Below are 20,553 nucleotides of genomic sequence, written 5' to 3'. Positions count from 1 at the left end.
TCCTTGACGTGACAAAGTTCAAGGGATGGAGTCAGAAGCATGATGCTTTGGTGCCATAGCATGATGCACAGGGGTACAAAAGAATCAAAGGCAAGTATGGATTTCCCATTACAGAGGTCACAATCCACTATTATAATGCTTAAATATCATTGTACCAGAAGTGCCCAGCAGTGGCTTTTCCTGGGGCAACTTAGTTCAATAAAGTTTAACTATGCAGCATTGTGACGTTGCAACAGTTGCGCCAATGATGACTCCTGCCAGAAAATGTCTATTCAAATTGTGGACTGAGAGAATTGATTTTACTCACATCCTTGGAAAAAAAAATTAGAAATTCAAATGCAAACTTATGCGTCAAAACTGTAAGTTATGTATTACATTTAAAAATGCTGAATGCACTTGATATACATTCTCAATAACCAAAGTCTGTAGTCTCTTTTTGCTCTGGTTTATTTTCACCCACATGTTTAGACCGTAATGGTGTACCTTATTGTTTTGATGTGTTTATGCTTTATTCTTAATTGTTACCTGTATGTTTGTGTTGTCATTTGTGAGCTGAGCACCAAGGCACATTCCTTGTATATGCATACTTGGCCAATAAACTTATTTATTCATTCATTAATTCCCTTCATAGTTCACAGGTCAGGTCACTTCTCCAACAATAATGTTTCTTTTTTTTCTTTTTTTTCTTTTTTTTCTTTTTTTATAATTCTATTTTTATTTTTATTTTCCAGTTCCATACATTCCGCAATGATACACATTCTCATTCACCTTAAACCCTCCTTAGTTAACAAATACTGCATATCCCAAAATAAAGCATATCACAGGTATTGGAGGCACTACAAGGATGGGTAATGGCTTACTGGACATTTGATCATATCCAAAACTTAACTACACACAAAAACAAAAACAAAAACAACTAACACCAACATTTGGGGTATACCTCTATAATATTTCATCACTACTTCTGGAGCGGTATGAAATCAAGGAAAATGAGATAGGACACGGAAGTAGGATACAAAGATCCGCTTTAAACGAATGATGGCCGTACGGGCATGATGTACAACATCCATTTTTCCCACCTTTTCAAAAATATTCCCTGTTGCAATCTTAAAGCAAAAGTTATCCTTTCCATTATAAAAATATCATATACAATGTTAATCCAGTCATCCACATTAGGTTTTCCAGGTTTCAACCACTTCCTAGTAATAGCTTTCCTGCTGGCAGCACTTAAGATCTGGAAAAGATACTTATCTTTAATAGAAGCATTTTGTACTGGTAAAGCACCAAAATATAAAAACTCAAATTTAAATGGAATATCCATATAAAAAACTTTTTGTAAAACTTTATGAATCTCCTGCCAAAATGGGATCACTGATACACAAGACCAAAATATGTGAAAATGGTTTGCCTCAAGGAACCACAATGTCGCCAGCATGAAGAAGAATTTGTGTAATGCCTTTTTTGAACTGGTGTAATAAAAAACCTAATAAGGGTTTTCCAGCAAAACACCCGCCACACATTTGAACTTGAAGTTTTCCATTGTATCTCACATAAGCTCTCCCAGGTTTCTTCCTTTAGAACCAGATTACCTTCCCTTTCCCATTTCTGTTTTACATACAGTGAGTTGCCTTTTCTCTGCCGTAAACCCTTGTATAATTTTGAGATGGTTTTATTTTGAGCCTCCATGGTAAGCATCAATAAATACATTTAACAAAATATTATCCCATTTTACTTCTGCACATTCCTTTTGTATTTGATCTATATAATTTGAAGGTATCTATAGAAATCATCATTATTCAAACCAAATTGCCTCTTCAGATTCTCAAAGCTGTTCATAGACCCCTTATGTAAAAATGTGCAATATGATGTCAAGCCTTGAAAACTCTATCTTTTAAAACTGGTGTCCTGTCTTTTTGGTACAAAATCTGGATCAAACGTGTACCATCTCAAAACCTTCACAGCATCCCTCAGATGATTTTGGGTAACGACCTTATTCCATACCTTAAGTGATAATCGAATCCATGAGTTTCCCAAATTAATTAACTTATTTGTTAACTCCTTATCTCCGATTGCAGCCTGAATCGGAAATTCCTCTGTTATAGCAATCTCAATCTCCTTCCACCTAGCACAATAGTCGGGGTTGCACCAATAAATTAATGTTCTCAGCTGAGCAGCTGCATAATAGTCTTTCAAGCACGGGAGTGCAACCCCACCTTTATTTTTGGTCAGTTGTAACCCCTGGTATCTGATTCTTGGTCTTTGTCCCTGCCAAATATACCTCGAGATATGTTTATCCCATTCTTGAAATTGTTGGTCTGATATATCTAGTGGAAGTGATTGAAAGAGATACAACAGCCTCGGTAACATAACCATTTTGACCGATTCAATACGAGATCCAAAATTAAGATAAGGTATTAGGTCCCACCTCCTAATGTCTTCCCTGATCTTATTGTTCAATGGGAGGTAGTTAAGCAAGTGCAGTTTAGTCAGATCTATTGGAATGTTTATTCCCAGATATCTCATGGATTCAGCAACCTCAAGTTAAACTTTTCCCTTACTTTTACTGAGGAGCTATATTTGAAACTAAGAATTTGTGTTTTTATAACATTTAACTTATAGCCAGAGAAGGATCCATATTGTTCCAAAACATAAAATAACTGTAACAAAGACTGTTCAGGGTCTGACAAATACACCAATACGTCATCGGCAAATAAGGAAATCTTTTGTTCCCCTCCTTTCATTACTATTCCTTTGATATTATTATTCTGGATAATCCACTGACTCAAAGGTTCAATAAAAACCGCAAATAAAAGGGGGCTGATTGGACATCCCTGTCTTGTTCCTCTTTCTAGCAAAAATGGTTTTGAAACTACTCCGTTAATTTTAATTCTTGCACTTGGGCTATCATAAGGAGCCTGTATTGTTTTAATAAAAGTATTGTGAAATCCAAATCTATCTAAAGCTCTAAGCAAAAAAGACCAATTTACACAATCAAAAGCTTTTTCAGCATCTAACCCCACTAGGACTGCTTCTAAGTTAAATTTTGTTATGTGGTCAATTATGTGCAATGTCCTTCTAATGTTGTCTTGGGTTTGTCTCCCTCGAACAAACCCTGTCTGATCCAGGCTAATAATTTGTGGTAGCAAACACTCTAATCGTTTGGGTAGTATGTGAGTAAAAATTCTGATTCAAGTGTTCATTGATGATTTCCTTTAATTCCAGATTTTTATTTCTCTTTTACTAGTCAGAGCCTATTTTTTATTTGATCTTCACCAAAACTAATGTTATTTTCACATTTGATTCCATAGCAGTTATCATTGGTTTCAATTTGAACAAAGACCACTTGCAACATTTGTAAATATGCCCTTTTAAAAATAAATTTAATTGGTGCAACTAATGATGTAGATCTGTATTCATATAGACTCTGTGATGTATGTATAAACACAGATACGTATCAAAGTTGCTAAATGCTGCAAAACATTTCTACACAGAACAGCAGTTTGCTATACAAAACATAAATCCCCATTTATAATTTTTTTCTAAATTGCATTTCTTGCTGTTTTCATATACATGTAGCCATCTTTTCCCAGCAGATGTCTTCCTATATTTTAAATGTGTTCACACCTCATTGTATTTGGCACAATCCTAACTAGAACAGCACCACGTGTTCTGCTTGGGTATCCTACAATGGTATTGCCATTGAATTCCTGTTTTCAGGTAACCCACTTCCCATTTTCTTTCTCCTATCTGGTCGCACCTATCATCTACAAGCCTCTCCCTACCTTCTCCCTACTACCCTTGTCCCTACCTTCCCACACCTCGAGCCATCTACCAACTTTTCTCTCCTCTTTTCTTCTCTACCACCCTGATTCAACATTGTCTTCGCCCCCGACTGTTCCATCTGCCCAGCATCCCCACCTCATATAGTTCAACCTATCAACTTCCAACCTCTATCTCGTTCCTTCCTTTTACTTCTATTTGCTGGTTATCTTATCTTTACACTCTCAGTCCTGATGCCTTTGCCTCCACAGGTGCTGCTTGGCCTGCTGAGTTCTTCCAATAATTTATATTTTAGTCCATACTCTGAAATTTCAGCTCAATCTCTTGTTTTGTTGAGGAAAGGCGTATTGAACCAATGATTTCCTTTTTGTCATTTAATAAAAGGCGAGGAAATATGGCAATAGAAAAGTTGATCTCTACGGAAACTGTGTTTTCTCATTTTGTTTCCTTGCAATTAATATAAAGCTTGAATTTGAACAAAGGCCCTGGTGTACACTTATAACATGTGCAAATCTGCCCTTTTAAAAATAAATTTCACTGGTGCAACTGACAATGTAGATTTGTATTTATATAGACTTGTGATGCTTGTATAAACACAGATATGTATCAAAGTTGGCAAATCCTGCAAAACTATTCTACACAAAGCAGTTCTGTTTGCTATACAGAACATTAGGTCCCATTTACATTTTATTTCCAAGTTGCACGCTTGCTGCTTTTATGTACAAATAGCCATGCTTTCTAGATGACGTCTTATTATATTTCAAATGTGTTTGTGCCACATTATATTTGACTCAATTCCCAGAAGAATCTACTCTGAGAACTCAATTCAACCTCTTTCTTTGTCGAGGTAAGGTATCCTGCACCAACAGTTTCCTTTTAGTCATTTGAAATAAAAAGTGAGCAATAATGGCAATAGAAAAGTAATGTGATGTTACTCAGGTGACAATTGATCATGTAACTGTAGACAGAACCAATTTAAAAGCTAATCAAAGATGCGTATAACAAACCGTTTAGAAGGTAGCTTAATCACAGACCAGGAAGGTCCTGGACTTAATTGTCTGACATATTCTGAGATATTGATGGTATCGGCTGAGCAGTGGTATAGATATTACAAATTATGTTTCTCGACCTGAATGTGGGATAAATTGTAAACAAGTCCCTTTTCCATGTTTGCGAAAAATCAAAAAAATATTTGCTGATCTGGAAATCGGAAATAAAAACAGAAAATACAGGAAATTCTAATAGATCGGGCACATCAGTGAAAAATGGAATAGAATTCCAGGTCCACGTGAAATGTTAATTCTGTTTTTCTTTCCACAGATGCTTCCTGGCCAGCTCAATGTTTCCAGCATTTTCTGTTTTTAGCCATGCTTAATTTAATTATACTTGCCAAACAACATGGATTTAATAAGTGTTAAACTGTTGCTGATAAGATCATCTTTGCATGTTAATTTTCTTGCTTCCTCCATCTCACACATGACTATCAAAACTCCATCTTACATCTATGAATAGTACTGGACATCAGTATTGAGCGAATATAAACATTTTGGTTTTGAGTATGGAATTAAGCATATTACTGAGAAAGTAAAATTAATTGCAAGTAATCGGAGATTTGGCATTAATGCTAGATTCAATATATGGGGAAATATTTAGAACCAGACATCTAATTTCAAATTCCTACTGATTTTAGCACCATGTGATAGAAAATTGACTTATTGTGGAGTCAAGCACAATTAAAACCATTTTCTGGTCTGTATTGTAATACTTCAGAAATTCAGTTAATCATTTCCTATCCTGCAATTCCCTGTGTTACTGATGCAATTTCCACATCAGGTGCACATTAAATTACATCAATCGTCTTGTTGGAAGGTGACTGAGGAACTTAAGTCGACATGTCTGGAAGTGCCATTGTTGGCAAGTTTCAGTGCAACCAGGTTTTACTATATTCAGGGCATGCAACCTCACAAATGCACGTTCCATTGTTTATTTTCTCTGATCTGCTGTGGTACTGATCCATCCTCATACCAATTTCATTATCCCAACCTTCCATTTGGTTTCATCCTCAATCACTGGTCCATGCTCCTTGACTGGTATCTTACTCCTACTCCAAACGTTCTATCCAAGATTGTGTTGCCAAAACCCCAGACGGCCTTCAATCTCCAACCTCTTTTGCAACAACCTCCAGTCAGCTGTACCATCCCATCATCCACCCAGATTCCAATTGGACTCTTCATATTCTCACAACATACTTCCCCAATTGGGATTTTGATCTCCACACCCTCCTCTTAGGCCAGAACTGGAAATTCAACAGGTAAACTCAATTGGGCTATCCATCTATAATTAATATTTTATATTTATATTTCCTTACAACATAAGTAGTTATTCAACCCACCAAGACTATTATGGCTCACAGAGTGATCCCATTGCCCTATTAATGTTCCACTTCTCCCCCTATCAATCCTGCCACACATATACACTAGGAGACATTTATATTGGTCAGTTAATTATCTGCTTGTTGGCCCAGTTTTCCTCTTTCCACCAGCAAGATCTGATCTACTAGGTATTTCCTACAACTCTGCATTTTCCAGTTTTTAATGTTTCATGGTGTCTCTCTCTCCATTATCTTCATAAACCTATCAACTAGACAACTTAATCTATAATTTATCCCCATGGTAACCTTGGTCTCACGCTATCACATGTATTCTCTCTGGCCAATCGATCATGCAACATAAACCTAATTGGTTTTCTCTCTTTCCAAGTTCCGACAAAGGGTCTTTGAGAATAATGTGCTTTCCCTTCCCATAGATACTGCCTGGTGTTGCCACCAATCTCTATTTTATTCCCGATTTCCAGCATCTGCCCCTTTCTTGATGTTTAATCTGTTTGCACTACTACAGCAATGAAGGTGAGTTCAAAGATACAGTTTAGTGGAAAGCCTCGTGATTTTGAAAAAACAACAATAAATGTCCTTGCCAAGATGGTATTTAACAACAAGGAACTGGCAGTGGTGGCAAGTCAAGTCAAGTTTATTGTCAAATACACAAATACAGTGAGCTACAGGTAGTGAAAATCTTGCTGTCAGCAGCATCACAGGCCCACAGAGTCAGACAACACACAAAAATATAAATTGTATGTAAATTATGCAAGACAATTCACAATTCCCTTTTTACAATTCCGGTCATTTATTTTTCAATATAGAAGTTTTAACAATCAAATATGGGGCATCCACAGACCAGTAATCCATTTCCTCCATTCTAACTAGTTCTTATTCATAACCCAGAGTAATTTGAATGTGAAACTTGCTGTTCTATCCAGTCTTGAGACAATAGCTTTGACCCATAAATTATTATTGGGCAGTGGAGGTAGGAGAAAGACATTATGATAATAATATTAATTAGAATAAGGTAGAAAGAGGTCCGTCTAAACAATGAACCGATAGGAGTAAATTGTACACTTTGCGGTATAAATTCAGATTAATGGTCTTTAATTTATCCCACAACTTTGTGTTTAAGGTATACATTCTGTGAAATTGAACAAGGGCTTCTTATATAGCCTAACTAAAAATATAATACGGTTTTGAGTTGTCGACACAGACTGTCAATTGCAAAGAGGATATTAAGAAGCTGTCAACCCAAACTATGTTCTTGCGCTCACTCTTTTTTCCATCTACGGTGCGCGGCAGATCATCCAGCGCAGTCCACTTACATGGACGAGCAATGCCAACCCAGGGAGGAGACACCAAGCAGCAGCCGCACCTCCCTGTCTAATGACAGCGCACCGCAGGCCAGCTTATCACCCTTTCTGTCCTGGGCCTCCCCCAATGTCACAGGGAGGCCCAGCACAAATTGGAGGAACATCACCTCATATTTCGCTGGGGCAGCTTACAACCCAGCGGATGAATATTGATTTCTCTAACTTCAAGTAACCCTTGTTTTCCCTATCCATCCCACCCCCACCCTAGCCGTTGTACTCGTTTCACTGTCCTCCTGATAAATTTTAGTTTGTATTCCTTGGTTGTCACCTTCCCCTCTGTTAACAATGAACCATTCTACATTTCCTTGACTCTCGTCCGCCATTTCCACACCTAACCCTTCCATATCTCTCATCTCCCTCTCCCCTGACTGTCTGAAGAAGGATCTCGACCCGAATTGTCACTCATTCCTTCTCTTCCGAGATGCTGCCGATCCCGCTTACTCCAGCATTTTGTGTCTATCTTCAAACTACAGAGGCTTCCAATTACACTAATTTCTCCAGAATGGAGGAAAACCTCCATGAAGCCAATTCTCCATCCAGTCGGTTATCTCTCCCTGGTTGGGTCGCCAACTTTCTAACTCCCAACTTTCTAACTCCCATCAGTCTGAAGAAGGGTCCCGACCCGAAACGTCACCCATTCCTTCTCTCCCGAGATGCTGCCTGACCTGCTGAGTTACTCCAGCATTTTGTGAATAAATCGATTTGTACCAGCATCTGCAGTTATTTTCTTATACTTCTAACTCCCATATATGGGACAGGGTGACGTCACCGCCCGCTCCCGTGACCTCACCCAGCCAGCAGCCACGTGCTCCCGCTCCACCAATGGCGGCTGCCCAGGCCGGGAGTCGGGTTGCTACGCAACGTCCTTTATGCGAACACATTCGGCCCCGCTCACCGAACACATTCCGTTAGCCTACACCAGGGGTGGGCAACATTTTTGTTACTGCGGGCCACATCATGAATTAATGAACAAGCCGGTTAGTTTAGATTTAAAAAAAATACTTATTTTACTAAAACACAACTTATTATTATTTTGCATTAAAAAATTAAAGGCGAAAACTTATAAAACGATTTATCCTTAACCAAGGTTCACCATTCGTGATTTAAAAACATATTTAATTCATAATTTATTTCTGTTAAAAATCTTTTAAATTTGTAAAAATACAAGGAAACTTTACAATGTAAACATTTTAAACATTCATTATTGAAAAGTGGAAAGTCCACATAAAAAGGGAATAGTTTGTTTCAATTTAAATATTTAATAAATCATTGAGAAACCTAATGTTTTTTGCTTTTTAAAAGCTTATCAATATTGGGGATTCACATTTGTTGATGCCAAAAGCAATACACCATTTAAATGAGCATTAGTTAATCTGGTTCTCAAATAGTCTGGTAATGTCGACGTATATTGTACTCTTTTAGCACAACTATAATGTCACTGCAAATGTGTTGTTCCTGACCCAAAACGTCACCTATTCATGTTCTCCACAGATGCTGCCTGACCCACTGAATTACTCCAGCACTTTGTGTCTTTTTTTGGAAACCAGCTTTGGTTTCTACATTCGTTTCTACATTCTGTGTTCTGCAAAACGATGTTGAACAGCTAGACAAGTGAAGGCACAGCTCTGATCTCGTGAAAGTAAAATTAAAAACGAGGGCACATTTTATTCCTTGCCGTTGTGAGCTGTCAACATCGTTCCCTCAACTCCGAGGCTGAGTGATCCGAGGCAATGCCCATCCCTCCGCGTTTGCCCGGACTCCGGTTCGCGTGTTGGAGACGGCCGGGGGTGGGAGGGTTACAGTGAACGTCGGTGCCGGTGATGTATCGCAGGTCGCAGCCCAGTGGGCGAACGCTTCCCCCGTGAGTGGCCGGATCGCTGGCAGCTCACCCCCACCTCACGCATGGTGTTCCAATAATATTCGTCTTTTGATTTTTTTTTCAACCTGTTAAAACTGCAAAAATCATTATTAACTCACCGCGGGCCGTAGGTTGCCGACCCCTGGCCTACAACGTCCGGGCCTACAGCACCCCCCCCCCCCCACCCCCCCCCCCAGGCCTAGTACTGGACAAGGGCGATCCCGTACGGGACAAACAAATTTAGCCCAAAATACGGGATGTCCCGGCTAATACAACTAGCAACCCTACTCCCTGGATCCTAAGCGATCTAACCTCCCAGAACAGCCTACCATGCCGAAACTTATCAAATGCTTTGCTGAAGATAGACAAAGAAGGGTCTCGGCTCGAAACGTCACCCATTCCTTGTGTCCAGAGATGTTGCCTATCCCGCTGAGTTACTCCAGCATTTTGTGTCTGACCCGGACCGAAGGCGATGGAGGGCGGCGACGACCTCGGGTCCAACCAGGCACGTTGGCAGTGACGTCGGCGGCGTGTGTCCACGCTCCCGGCCGGCGGTGCGCGCGCGGTCGCGGTCGTGCTCGTGCTCGTGCACGCGCTCGCTCTCGCTCGGCAGCCGTTGGGAGCGGCACTTCCGCGTGGAGCGAGCGCTGTCCGGTGACACCGAAGGGAAGGCGGGCGCCAAGATGCAGCAAATCCCCGAGGACGTAAAGAGTCTGATTACAGGTAAAACATTAAACCCCGCAACCTGCCCGGGATCAGTCCTGCGAACGTCCCCTCGCCCTTGCAGTCGATTCGATAATTTCTTCAAAACGAAAACACAAGTTTATTAGAACTCACTTGCATTGGTCAGGATTAGCGAAAGTGAGAGGAGGAAGTTGCAGCGATGTTTGGAGAAGTTAACATCGCAGAGAGTCCCCTCTTGCAATAGCTTATCCTCTTTGTAGACTTGGATCTGTCCCCCCGGCCAGACGGATTTTTCATTTGGGGCCACGAAGAGACAGGTGGCAAATGTTTAGCGAGGATTATTTAGCGGCGTCCGGGCTGCATAGCGGTGCTGATCTCTTCAGACCCTGATCACCTGTACCGCTCGAAGGTATTTATTCACAAAATGCTGGAGTAACTCAGCAGGTCAGGCAGCATCTCAGGAGAGAAGGAATGGGTGACGTTTCGGGTCGAGACCCTTCTTCAGACTGATCAATGGGCGACGTTTCGGGTCGAGACCCTTCTTCAGACTGATGACCTGTACCGCTCGGGTGGTCAACCTACAGTGTGCGTTTTACCAGCTGAAGCCCACTCACTGTTAAACACACCAGTCAAGTGAACAAGATGTACACGTCCTTAAAAGATCTTATATTTTCCTTGAAATTTGTGCAATGTAATGAACTATGGAAGTAAATTAAACTGTTGACGATGAAATCTAAAATAAAAGCAGTTGACGTTTCTGTTCGGCGACCCTTCCTCTGAACTGTTTGTTCTTTCTACTAATGCATCTTGACTGATTGAGTTCTTCCACCATTTTCTGTTTTTGTAATAAGGAACTCTTCGGTTTCTCGTACTTATATATTCTTCTGCCCCAGCCATGATGCTTTGTATTCCCCTCACAAACGAAACAATTAAATCGCCAACGAAACAATTAAACGATCGATCCTGTGAACATAAAAAATATGAAATAATTCCCAAAACTCTTGAAACATGAAAATCCAAATATTTATTAAGGAAAGTAGATACATACTTTGTACTTTCATAGGACCTGGCTGATATTACTTACTTTGTTTGTGTTGGTGAAACGTGCAAGTTTAGAATAAACAACACAAAAGGTTTGCTGAAGATAATTTGCATACATTAATTTAATATTAATTTCTGTACACTATCCATGTTTGAATATCATGCTTTATATAACACAAATTGTTCAGTTTACATTCTACACAAACATCTGGGGAATTGTCTAAATTGGGGGAGCTGACCATTAAGCAAGAGCTTGATGCACAAACATACCTTGCAAAGTTTAGACTCCTCCTCCACAATCCTTGGGAATATACCATTGTACTGACAAGATAGACCCACCAAAGACATTGAAAATGAGGGGGCATTCTTTGGGGTCTTAAAATTTGGCTCAAATCCCCATAGAATTTTGTTGCTTTATATCGAACCATCTATTGTATCCCTCAGCAGATAAAATGGTGTTAATCCATGCTGAATGACACTTGAAAGAAGCACTAAAAGTAGAAAGGAAATGTACCCATGAAAATCTAATTGTTCCATGCTATGGCTTGATGCTACCATCAAGCTGGCCACATTCCGATGGAAATGAAAATCAAAAAATCCCTGGAAATCTGATATAAAATCTGAGAATACTGGAACACTCAGGAGAGCTAGAAAATAGAGAAAAACAAGTTTGTTTTCAGAAGCAGAGGAGATGGGCAAGGGATATCTAGAATAAATAGAATATTAATGATAGTGAAACCAACTAATGTAAAGTGGCAGTTAGATGCCCATTACATTTTTTTAAATCCCCACTATGTGTGGTAAATAACAATGCTTTGAGACATGCCCAACAGACCTGACAATGTTAGTAGGAAGATTGAAATGAACCAAAATGATGACAGTTCTGCAGACAGAAATGAACAATGAATTCCTAAAGTTAAAGAAGGTTGTTTTGAGTATGCAAGGCTGTAACATCTCAGGACAGAAGGTAAGATGTGGTCGTCAAGCTTACGATTGGCTTTTTTGTTGGATGGCACAGTAGCTTAGTGGTAGAGCTACTGTCTTACAACACCAGAGACCCAGGTTCGATCCTTGTGCTTGTCTGTGCGGGGTTTGTACATTCTCCCTGTGACCTGTGTGGTTTTTTTCTGAGATCTTTTGTTTCCTCCCACAGTCCAAAGATATACAGGTTTGTAGGTTAATTGGCTTGGTTATAAATGCAAAATTGTCTCTTGTGTGTGGAGGGTAAATGTGCAGAGATCGCTGGTCGATGCGGACTTGATGGGCCGAAGGGTCTGTTTCCGCACTGTGTCTCTAAAACTAAAACTAAGCTGGAGGCCACAAATGGGTGGGATGGGGAATTAAAGTGGCAGAGAACTCGAAGCTCATTGTCACTTAGTCATAGAGTGATACAGTGTGGAAACAGGCGCTTCGGTCCAACTTGCCCACATCGGCCAACAATGTCCCAGCTACACTAGTCTCACTTGCCTGCTCTTGGTCCTTAAATCCCCCATATCCCTCCAAACCTGTCTTATCCATGTACCTGTCTAACTTTCTGAAATGATGGGATAGTTCCAGCCGCAACCATCTCTTCTGACAGCTTGTTCCATACACCCACCAGCCTTTGTGTGAAAACGTTACCCCTCGGATTCCTATTAAATCTTTCCCCCTTCACCTTGAACCAGTCCTTTGGCCCTCGATTCCCCTACTCTGGGCAAAAGACTGTGCATCTACCCGATCTATTCCTCTCATGATTTTGTGCACCTCTCTCAGATCCTCCTGTGCTCCATTGAATAGAGACCCAGCCTACACAACCTCTCCCTATAGCTCAGACCCTTTAGTCCTGGCAACATCCTCGTAAATCTTTTCTGAACCCTTTCAAGTTTGACAATATCTTTCCTATAACATGGTGCTTAGAACTGAACACAATATCCTAAATGTGGTCTCACCAATGTCTTATACAACTGCAACATGACCTCCCAACTTCTACACTCAATACTCTGACTGATGAAGGCCAAAGTGCCAAAAGTCTTTTTGACCACCTTATTTACCTGCGACTCGACCTTCAAGGAACCATGCATCTCTACTCCTCGATCCCTCCGCTCTACAACACTACCCAGAGGCCTACCATTTACAATGTAAGTCCTGCCCTTGTTCGATGTCCCAAAATGCAGCACCTCACACTTCTCTGTATTAAATTCCATCAACCATTCCACCACCCACCTGGCCAATCGATCCAGATCCTGCTACAATCGTTCACAACCATCTTCACTATCTGCAAAACCACTAACTTTTGTATCATGAGCAAACTTGCTAATCTTGCCCCGTATGTTGTCATCCAAATCTTTGATGTAGATGATAAACAGTAACGGCCCAGCATCAAACCATGAGGCACACTACTAGTCACAGGCATCCAGTCTCTGCTTCCTTCTATGAAGCCAATTTGCTATCCATTCAGCTATCTCTCCTTGGCTCCCATGCGATCTAACCTTCCAGAGCAGCCTACCATGCGGAACATTGTCGAACGCCTTACTGAAGTCCATGTACACAACATCTACAGTTCTGCCCTCAACAGCCTTTTTGGTCACGTATCAGATTTGTGAGACACGACCTCCCACATACAAAACCATGCTGACTATCCCAAATCAGCCCTTGCCCATCCAAATGCCTGTATATCCTATCCCTCAGAATACTCTTCAATAACGTCCCAACTGCAGATGTTAAGCTCACCGGCCTATAGTTCCCAACATTTTCCCTGCAGCCCTTCTTGAAAAGAGGTACAACATTCGCCACCCTCCAGTCTTCCAGCGCCTCTCCTGTATTTAAGGACGACTCGTAAATTTCAACCAGGGCTCTGACAAATTCCTCCCTAGTTTCCCACAATGTCCTCAGATATATCAGGTCAGGTCCTGGAGATTTGTCTACCTTAAAATGCAACAGTACCTTCAGTACTTCCTCGACAGTAACCCTGAATGCTCTCAAAACACCTCCAGTGACTGCTCTAATTTCCTCCATCCTATTGTCTTTCTCTTCAGTAAATACAGAGGAGAAATACTCATTTAGGACCTTACCCTTCTCCTGTGGCTCCACACGGAGATGACTGCTCTGATTCCTGAGACGTCCCACTCTCTCTCCAGTTGCCCTTTTCCCCCTTATGTATTTATAAAATCTCAAGTGCCCTGCAGTGTAATCATCCAATCTGTGTTTGGTTTCTCCATTGGGGAAGAAATCATGCAGACCAAGGGCACAGTGCCAGGTTGTGTCTGGGGTAGGCAGCATGATTGTGACATCTGTCTCTGACAGTATTTGCAGAAGTGACTGGCAAATAACCCGTGCAGAGACGCACTCCCAGATTCACCCATAGGCCATTTTCATTTTCTTGTGTATTGCCATTGAATTCCTATTTTCAGGTAACCCACTCTTCACCCAGGCTTAACGTCCAATCGACTTATACTATCAAGTTGGAGGATTAACCCTGGTTGAGAGGAGTGCAGAAGGCATGAGATGCCACATGAAGCTGCAACAGAGGACTACATATATACCAAGCATTGAAAGCTGCATGCGATAAGCAGAGCTACATCTTTGCTGTTCTGCCACATTTAGTCATCAATCGAGGTTGAAAATTAAACAACTAAAAGTAGGCAAGATTGCATAAACACACCAATCCATAGTAATGGCAGGGCCCACCATGCAGATGCAAAAGACCATGCTGAAGCTGGTGCCACAACATATAATTAGTCATGCTGAATGGATGACCCATCCTGCATTGCTCCTGAAACCGCAAGTCTCAAAAGCCAATTTTCAGCCAATTGGCTGAGATACAACAAAGGCTGTGGCATCAGATAACATTCCAGCTGTCATACTGAAGACCCATGCTCCAGAATCAGCTTCACTTCTCACACAGCTGTTCCAATAAAATGCTGCACTGGCATATATCCAAAGTGGAAAATTGCCCGGTATATGCTGACCACAAAAAAAGCAGGACATATCCAACTCAGTTTATTAAAAAATTAGTCTACTTCAATCAACAGAAAAGTGATATTGGGCTACTATCAAGCTGTACTTCCTCATCAATGATCTGCTCACCAATTTCTGGTTTGGATTACACTGCAACTATTCAGCTCCAGAGTTTATTTTAGCTTTGGTCCAAGACATTGGATCAAATTGACTGTTTGGCATTGAGGAGCCCTAGTAAAACTGATGTCAAAGGGCATTGATGGAAAACATTCCAATTGTTGGAGTATTACCTCACATAAATGAGGATAGTTCCAATTATTGATCAATCATCCCAGTCCCGGACAGCAGGAGTTCTCGGGGCAGTGCTTGAGGACTGGACATTCACTGTACCTTGGTACACGTGACAATAAACTAAACTGATTTTTAGCTGTTTTGTCATTAATTATCCAGCAACATTCATCTTCCCACACAATGAATCTAAATGTGGGCAACATTGAACAAGGCTAGCGACTCGAGAGGGAGTTACTCGATGCAGAGTCTTGCTTGGGTCGGATTGGTGAGGACTTCTGTGAGTGGGGAGAGTATCAGAAGGAAGCGCTGAGGGACCTGCAGCTTGAGCCGTCCCGAGGTGCTTACGTGACGTCGCGAGTCTAGCTGCTGCACGATCTGGACCGAGCTTCATCTTTCTTTTTCTCTCTGGAGAAAGGGCGGGGAGCCCGCAAACAGCTCGTCGAGCTGCTCGTAGACGATGGCTCCTCTGTCACAGATCCAGAGAAGATCAGTACTTTATTTCGGTCCTTTTATGAGGCACTGTTCTCCGCAGATGGTTTCAGCGGTAGGGTCTACCGACTAGAGATAGAGGCGTGTTTCAATGGCTTAATGACCCCTTATCATTGGAGGAGTTGACTGGTGTCCTGCACTAGCTCAGGAAGGGCAAGTCCCCAGGGCTGGATGGGCTGTCGGTTGAGTTTGTTAGAGCTTTCTGGGATGCCCTGGAGGGTGACTATATGAAGGTCCTGGGGGAGTGCCTGGCGACCGGGGAGATGCCCCTCTTGTGGCGCAGGGCAGTCGTTGTCCTGCTGCCCAAGAAGGGCGAACTCCACCTGTTGAAGAACTGGTGCCTGGTCTCTCTCCTCTGTACAGGGCACAAAGTTTTTGCTCGGGCAATGGCAAATCGCCTGGACTCTGTGCTGTCCCAACTGATCCGCCCGGACCAGTCCTATACAATCCCTGGGTGGTCCATCCAAGATAACATCCACCTGGTTAGGGACCTGATTCATCTATTCCAGGGAACTGGTTAGTCAGCTGCTTTTCTGTCCCTTGATCAGGAGAAGGCTTTCCAGAAAGCGGGTGGATCATGATTATCTCTTCAGGACGCTGCAAGCGTTCGGATTTGGACAGCAATTTCCCGAGTCTCCCGTTAGAGGGTGGCCAGTCCTTGGTATGCTTGCGTACCCAGGTGGCGGCTCTCCATCTCAGGACTCTGGAGGTACGTATACCCGGAGTAACCCCCGAGATGGCACGCTCTGGCCACGTACTTTTTCCGCCAGGGCCATTGTCCAAGGGGGGTTTTGCGGTTCCCGGTGGCGGGCATCGGTCGACCCGCCACATGGGACCTGCCTAGCTTTTACCGCGATGTGTTAAGAGTGAGGAATTTGGTCATCTTCAGTCAGCGCATTTCTCCTCAGGAGGAGGGGGGTGTTGTGGCTACAAGGGGGGCCGGTCCTCACCTTGTCACGGCGGGTGTCGAGGAGAGGCGTGTGCTTGGAGCGATTCTGAGCGAGCTTACCCCAGGCTGGGCCCAAACCTCTCCTGAATTGGTGCAGCACCCTCTCCTCCCCCCCCCTTTCCCTTTCCTCTTCCCCTCTCCCCCCTCCCTTTCCCCCCTCCCCTTCCCCCTCCCCCTCCCATCCCCTCCCCCACTTGTGGCAGCTTCTTCCATGCTATATTTGAACCAAATCAAATAGACAATAGACAATAGACAATAGGTGCAGGAGTAGGCCATTCAGCCCTTCGAGCCAGCACCGCCATTCAATGCGATCATGGCTGATCACTATCAATCAGTACCCCGTTCCTGCCTTCTCCCCATACCCCCTCACTCCGCTATCCTTAAGAGCTCTATCCAGCTCTCTCTTGAAAGCATCCAACGAACTGGCCTCCACTGCCTTCTGAGGCAGATAATTCCACACCTTCACCACCCTCTGACTGAAAAAGTTCTTCCTCATCTCCGTTCTAAATGGCCTACCCCTTATTCTCAAACTGTGGCCCCTTGTTCTGGACTCCCCCAACATTGGGAACATGTTATCTGCCTCTAATGTGTCCAATCCCCTAATTATCTTATATGTTTCAATAAGATCCCCCCTCATCCTTCTAAATTCCAGTGTATACAAGCCCAATCGCTCCAGCCTTTCAACATACGACAGTCCCGCCATTCCGGGAATTAATCTAGTGAACCTACGCTGCACGCCCTCCATAGCAAGAATATCCTTCCTCAAATTTGGAGACCAAAACTGCACACAGTACTCCAGGTGCGGTCTCACCAGGGCCCGGTACAACTGTAGAAGGACCTCTTTGCTCCTATACTCAACTCCTCTTGTTACGAAGGCCAACATTCCATTGGCTTTCTTCACTGCCTGCTGAACCTGCATGCTTCCTTTCATTGACTGATGCACTAGGACACCCAGATCTCGTTGAACTCCCCCTCCTCCTAACTTGACACCATTCAGATAATAATCTGCCTTTCTATTCTTACTTCCAAAGTGAATAACCTCACACTTATCTACATTAAACTGCATCTGCCATGTATCCGCCCACTCACACAACCTGTCCAGGTCACCCTGCAGCCTTATTGCATCTTCCTCACAATTCACACTACCCCCCAACTTAGTATCATCTGCAAATTTGCTAATGGTACTTTTAATCCCTCCGTCTAAGTCATTAATGTATATCGTAAATAGCTGGGGTCCCAGCACCGAACCTTGCGGTACCCCACTGGTCACTACCTGCCATTCCGAAAGGGACCCATTTATCCCCACTCTTTGCTTTCTGTCTGTTAACCAATTTTCTATCCATGTCAGTACCCTACCCCCAATACCATGTGCCCTAATTTTGCCCACTAATCTCCTATGTGGGACCTTGTCGAAGGCTTTCTGAAAGTCGAGGTACACCACATCCACTGACTCTCCCTTGTCAAGGCAAATGTGGGTCCCTTGAAGACAGAAGCAGGGGAATTTATTATGGGGAACAAAGAAATGGCAGACGAGTTAAACCGTTACTTTGGATCTGTCTTCACTGAGGAAGATACACACAATCTCCCAAATGTTCTAGGGGCTGGAGAACCTAGGGTGATGGAGGAACTGAAGGAAATCCACATTAGGCAGGAAATGGTTTTGGGTAGACTGATGGGACTGAAGGCTGATAAATCCCCAGGGCCTGATGGTCTGCATCCCAGAGTACTTAAGGAGGTGGCTCTAGAAATAGTGGAAGCATTGGAGATCATTTTTCAATGTTCTATAGATTCAGGATCAGTTCCTGTGGATTGGAGGATAGCAAATGTTATCCCACTTTTTAAGAAAGGAGGGAGAGAGAAAACGGGTAATTATAGACCAGTTAGTCTGACATCAGTGGTGGGGAAAATGCTGGAGTCAATTATAAAAGACGAAATTGCTGAGCATTTGGATAGCAGTAACGGGATCGTTCCGAGTCAGCATGGATTTACGAAGGGGAAATCATGCTTGACAAATCTACTGGAATTTTTTGAGGATGTAACTAGGAAAATTGACAAGGGAGAGTCAGTGGATGTGGTGTACCTCGACTATTTTAGAAGAATGTAATGAAATTTACTAAAATCTGTGCTACTCAAGAATGAGAAGTAAGTACCAGCTGTTTAAGCCTATTATGTGAAATGCAGGCCCTTTGATCTAGGCTATATCGTTTCACTAATTTCAAAGAGAACCCTATAAATGATCAGAAAGGAGAATCTCTTTGGATCTGTTTCTCATAATCAAAAGCCTAATCCAAATAAGATGCCAGTTTCATTGCAGTTGAGCAATATAGTGCATGCATTGGTAATAAATGGCATATCTTTCGCAATGGAATTTCAGCCGTCAGAATGGAGGGAAACTTTGTGCACCTTAAGGATGTTAAAGGATGTGGAGGAGTTGGCTGCGCCTAACGGCTGCGGCTCTCTGGCAGTCTGTTGTCTTTTTTTCTTTTTTTTTGTTTGTGTCGGTGTTGGGATGGTTTTTGTTTCTGTTTTTGGCTGTGTATGTGTGGTGGGGGTGTGTGGTGGGGGTGTGGGGTGGGGTGGGGGGGTGGGGCGGGGGGAAACCTTTATTTTATTAGGTCTCTTCCCCGGGGCGCGGCTCGGCTGCGGGCCTTAACATTGCCGGCGCAGCTCGGCTGCGGGACGTTTCAGTGCCCGGTGCGGCTCGGCTGCGGGCCTTAACATTGCCGGCGCAGCTCGGCTGCGGGACGTTTCAGTGCCCGGTGCGGCTCGGCTGCGGGCCTTAACATTGCCGGCGCAGCTCGGCCGCGGGACGTTTCAGTGCCCGGTGCGGCTCGGCCGCTGGACTTAACATCGCCCGGTGCGGCCGCGGGACGTTTCAGTGCCCGGTGCGGCTCGGCCGCGGGACGTTTCAGTGCCCGGTGCGGCTCGGCCGCTGGACTTAACATCGCCCGGTGTGGCCGCGGGACGTTTCAGTGCCCGGTGTGGCCGCGGGACGTTTCAGTGCCCGGTGCGGCTCGGCCGCGGGACGTTTCAATGCCCGGTGCGGCTTGGCCGCTGGACTTAACATCGCCCGGTGTGGCCGCGGGACGTTTCAGTGCCCGGTGCGGCTTGGCCGCTGGACTTAACATCGTCAGCGCTGTTCGGCCGCGGGACGTTTCAGTGCCCGGTGCGGCTCGGCCGTTGGACTTAACATCGCCCGGTGTGGCCGCGGGACGTTTCGGTGCCCGGGGCGGCTCGGCCGGGGGGGCCTTCCATCCCCTTGCGGGGGCTGTGCGTGTCGTTTGCCTCGGTAGGGGTCGAGCTGCCTGTCCGTGGGTGCGGGGGGAAGAGAGGGGAAGTTTTGTTGCCTCCATCACAGTGAGGGGGTGTTTGGAGTCACTGTGATGGATGTTTGTGTTGGGGTCGGGTGTCCTGTGTTCTTTTCTTTTTGCTGTATTTTGTGTGACTGCTGAAATTTCGCTCGGTGTTGTGCCGAGTGACAATAAAGTGTTGTTATGTTATGTTATGTTATGTTATCAACCATCACAATTCAGTGTTGAGCAGTTAGTTGAATGTGAATTATGACATGAGCATTCAGTGACCGATCTTCTTTAAACCTGTGTGTGAAAAACAACTTTCTATGAAACTTTGACCGTAATTATGCTAAAATGTCATTAGATAAATATATACCAATGGGTCACGTTTTGTGTAGTATATTGGCCTGTAACGAGTTTTGCCCTTTGTTTTCCATTTGAAATGGACCTATTTAATAAATGTTCCTCCTGATAAATTT

General features: G+C 43.4%; 1 protein-coding gene across 1 annotated transcript in view; it reads left to right on the top strand.

Moving 5' to 3' along the window:
* Positions 1-9,899: 9,899 nt before the first annotated feature.
* The window catches only part of skap2 (src kinase associated phosphoprotein 2), a 219,563-nt gene continuing 208,909 nt past the window's right edge, over positions 9,900-20,553 (top strand). The window contains exon 1 of the mRNA XM_078420533.1: positions 9,900-10,114. Within this exon, the coding sequence (XP_078276659.1) occupies positions 10,075-10,114 (40 nt within the window). The 5' untranslated portion in view covers positions 9,900-10,074. The remainder of the gene's footprint in view (positions 10,115-20,553) is intronic.

This window comes from Rhinoraja longicauda, chromosome 2 (assembly GCF_053455715.1).
Source record: "Rhinoraja longicauda isolate Sanriku21f chromosome 2, sRhiLon1.1, whole genome shotgun sequence".
NCBI classification, from domain to species: domain Eukaryota; kingdom Metazoa; phylum Chordata; class Chondrichthyes; order Rajiformes; family Arhynchobatidae; genus Rhinoraja; species Rhinoraja longicauda.
This window is presented reverse-complemented; position numbering and strand designations above follow the sequence as displayed.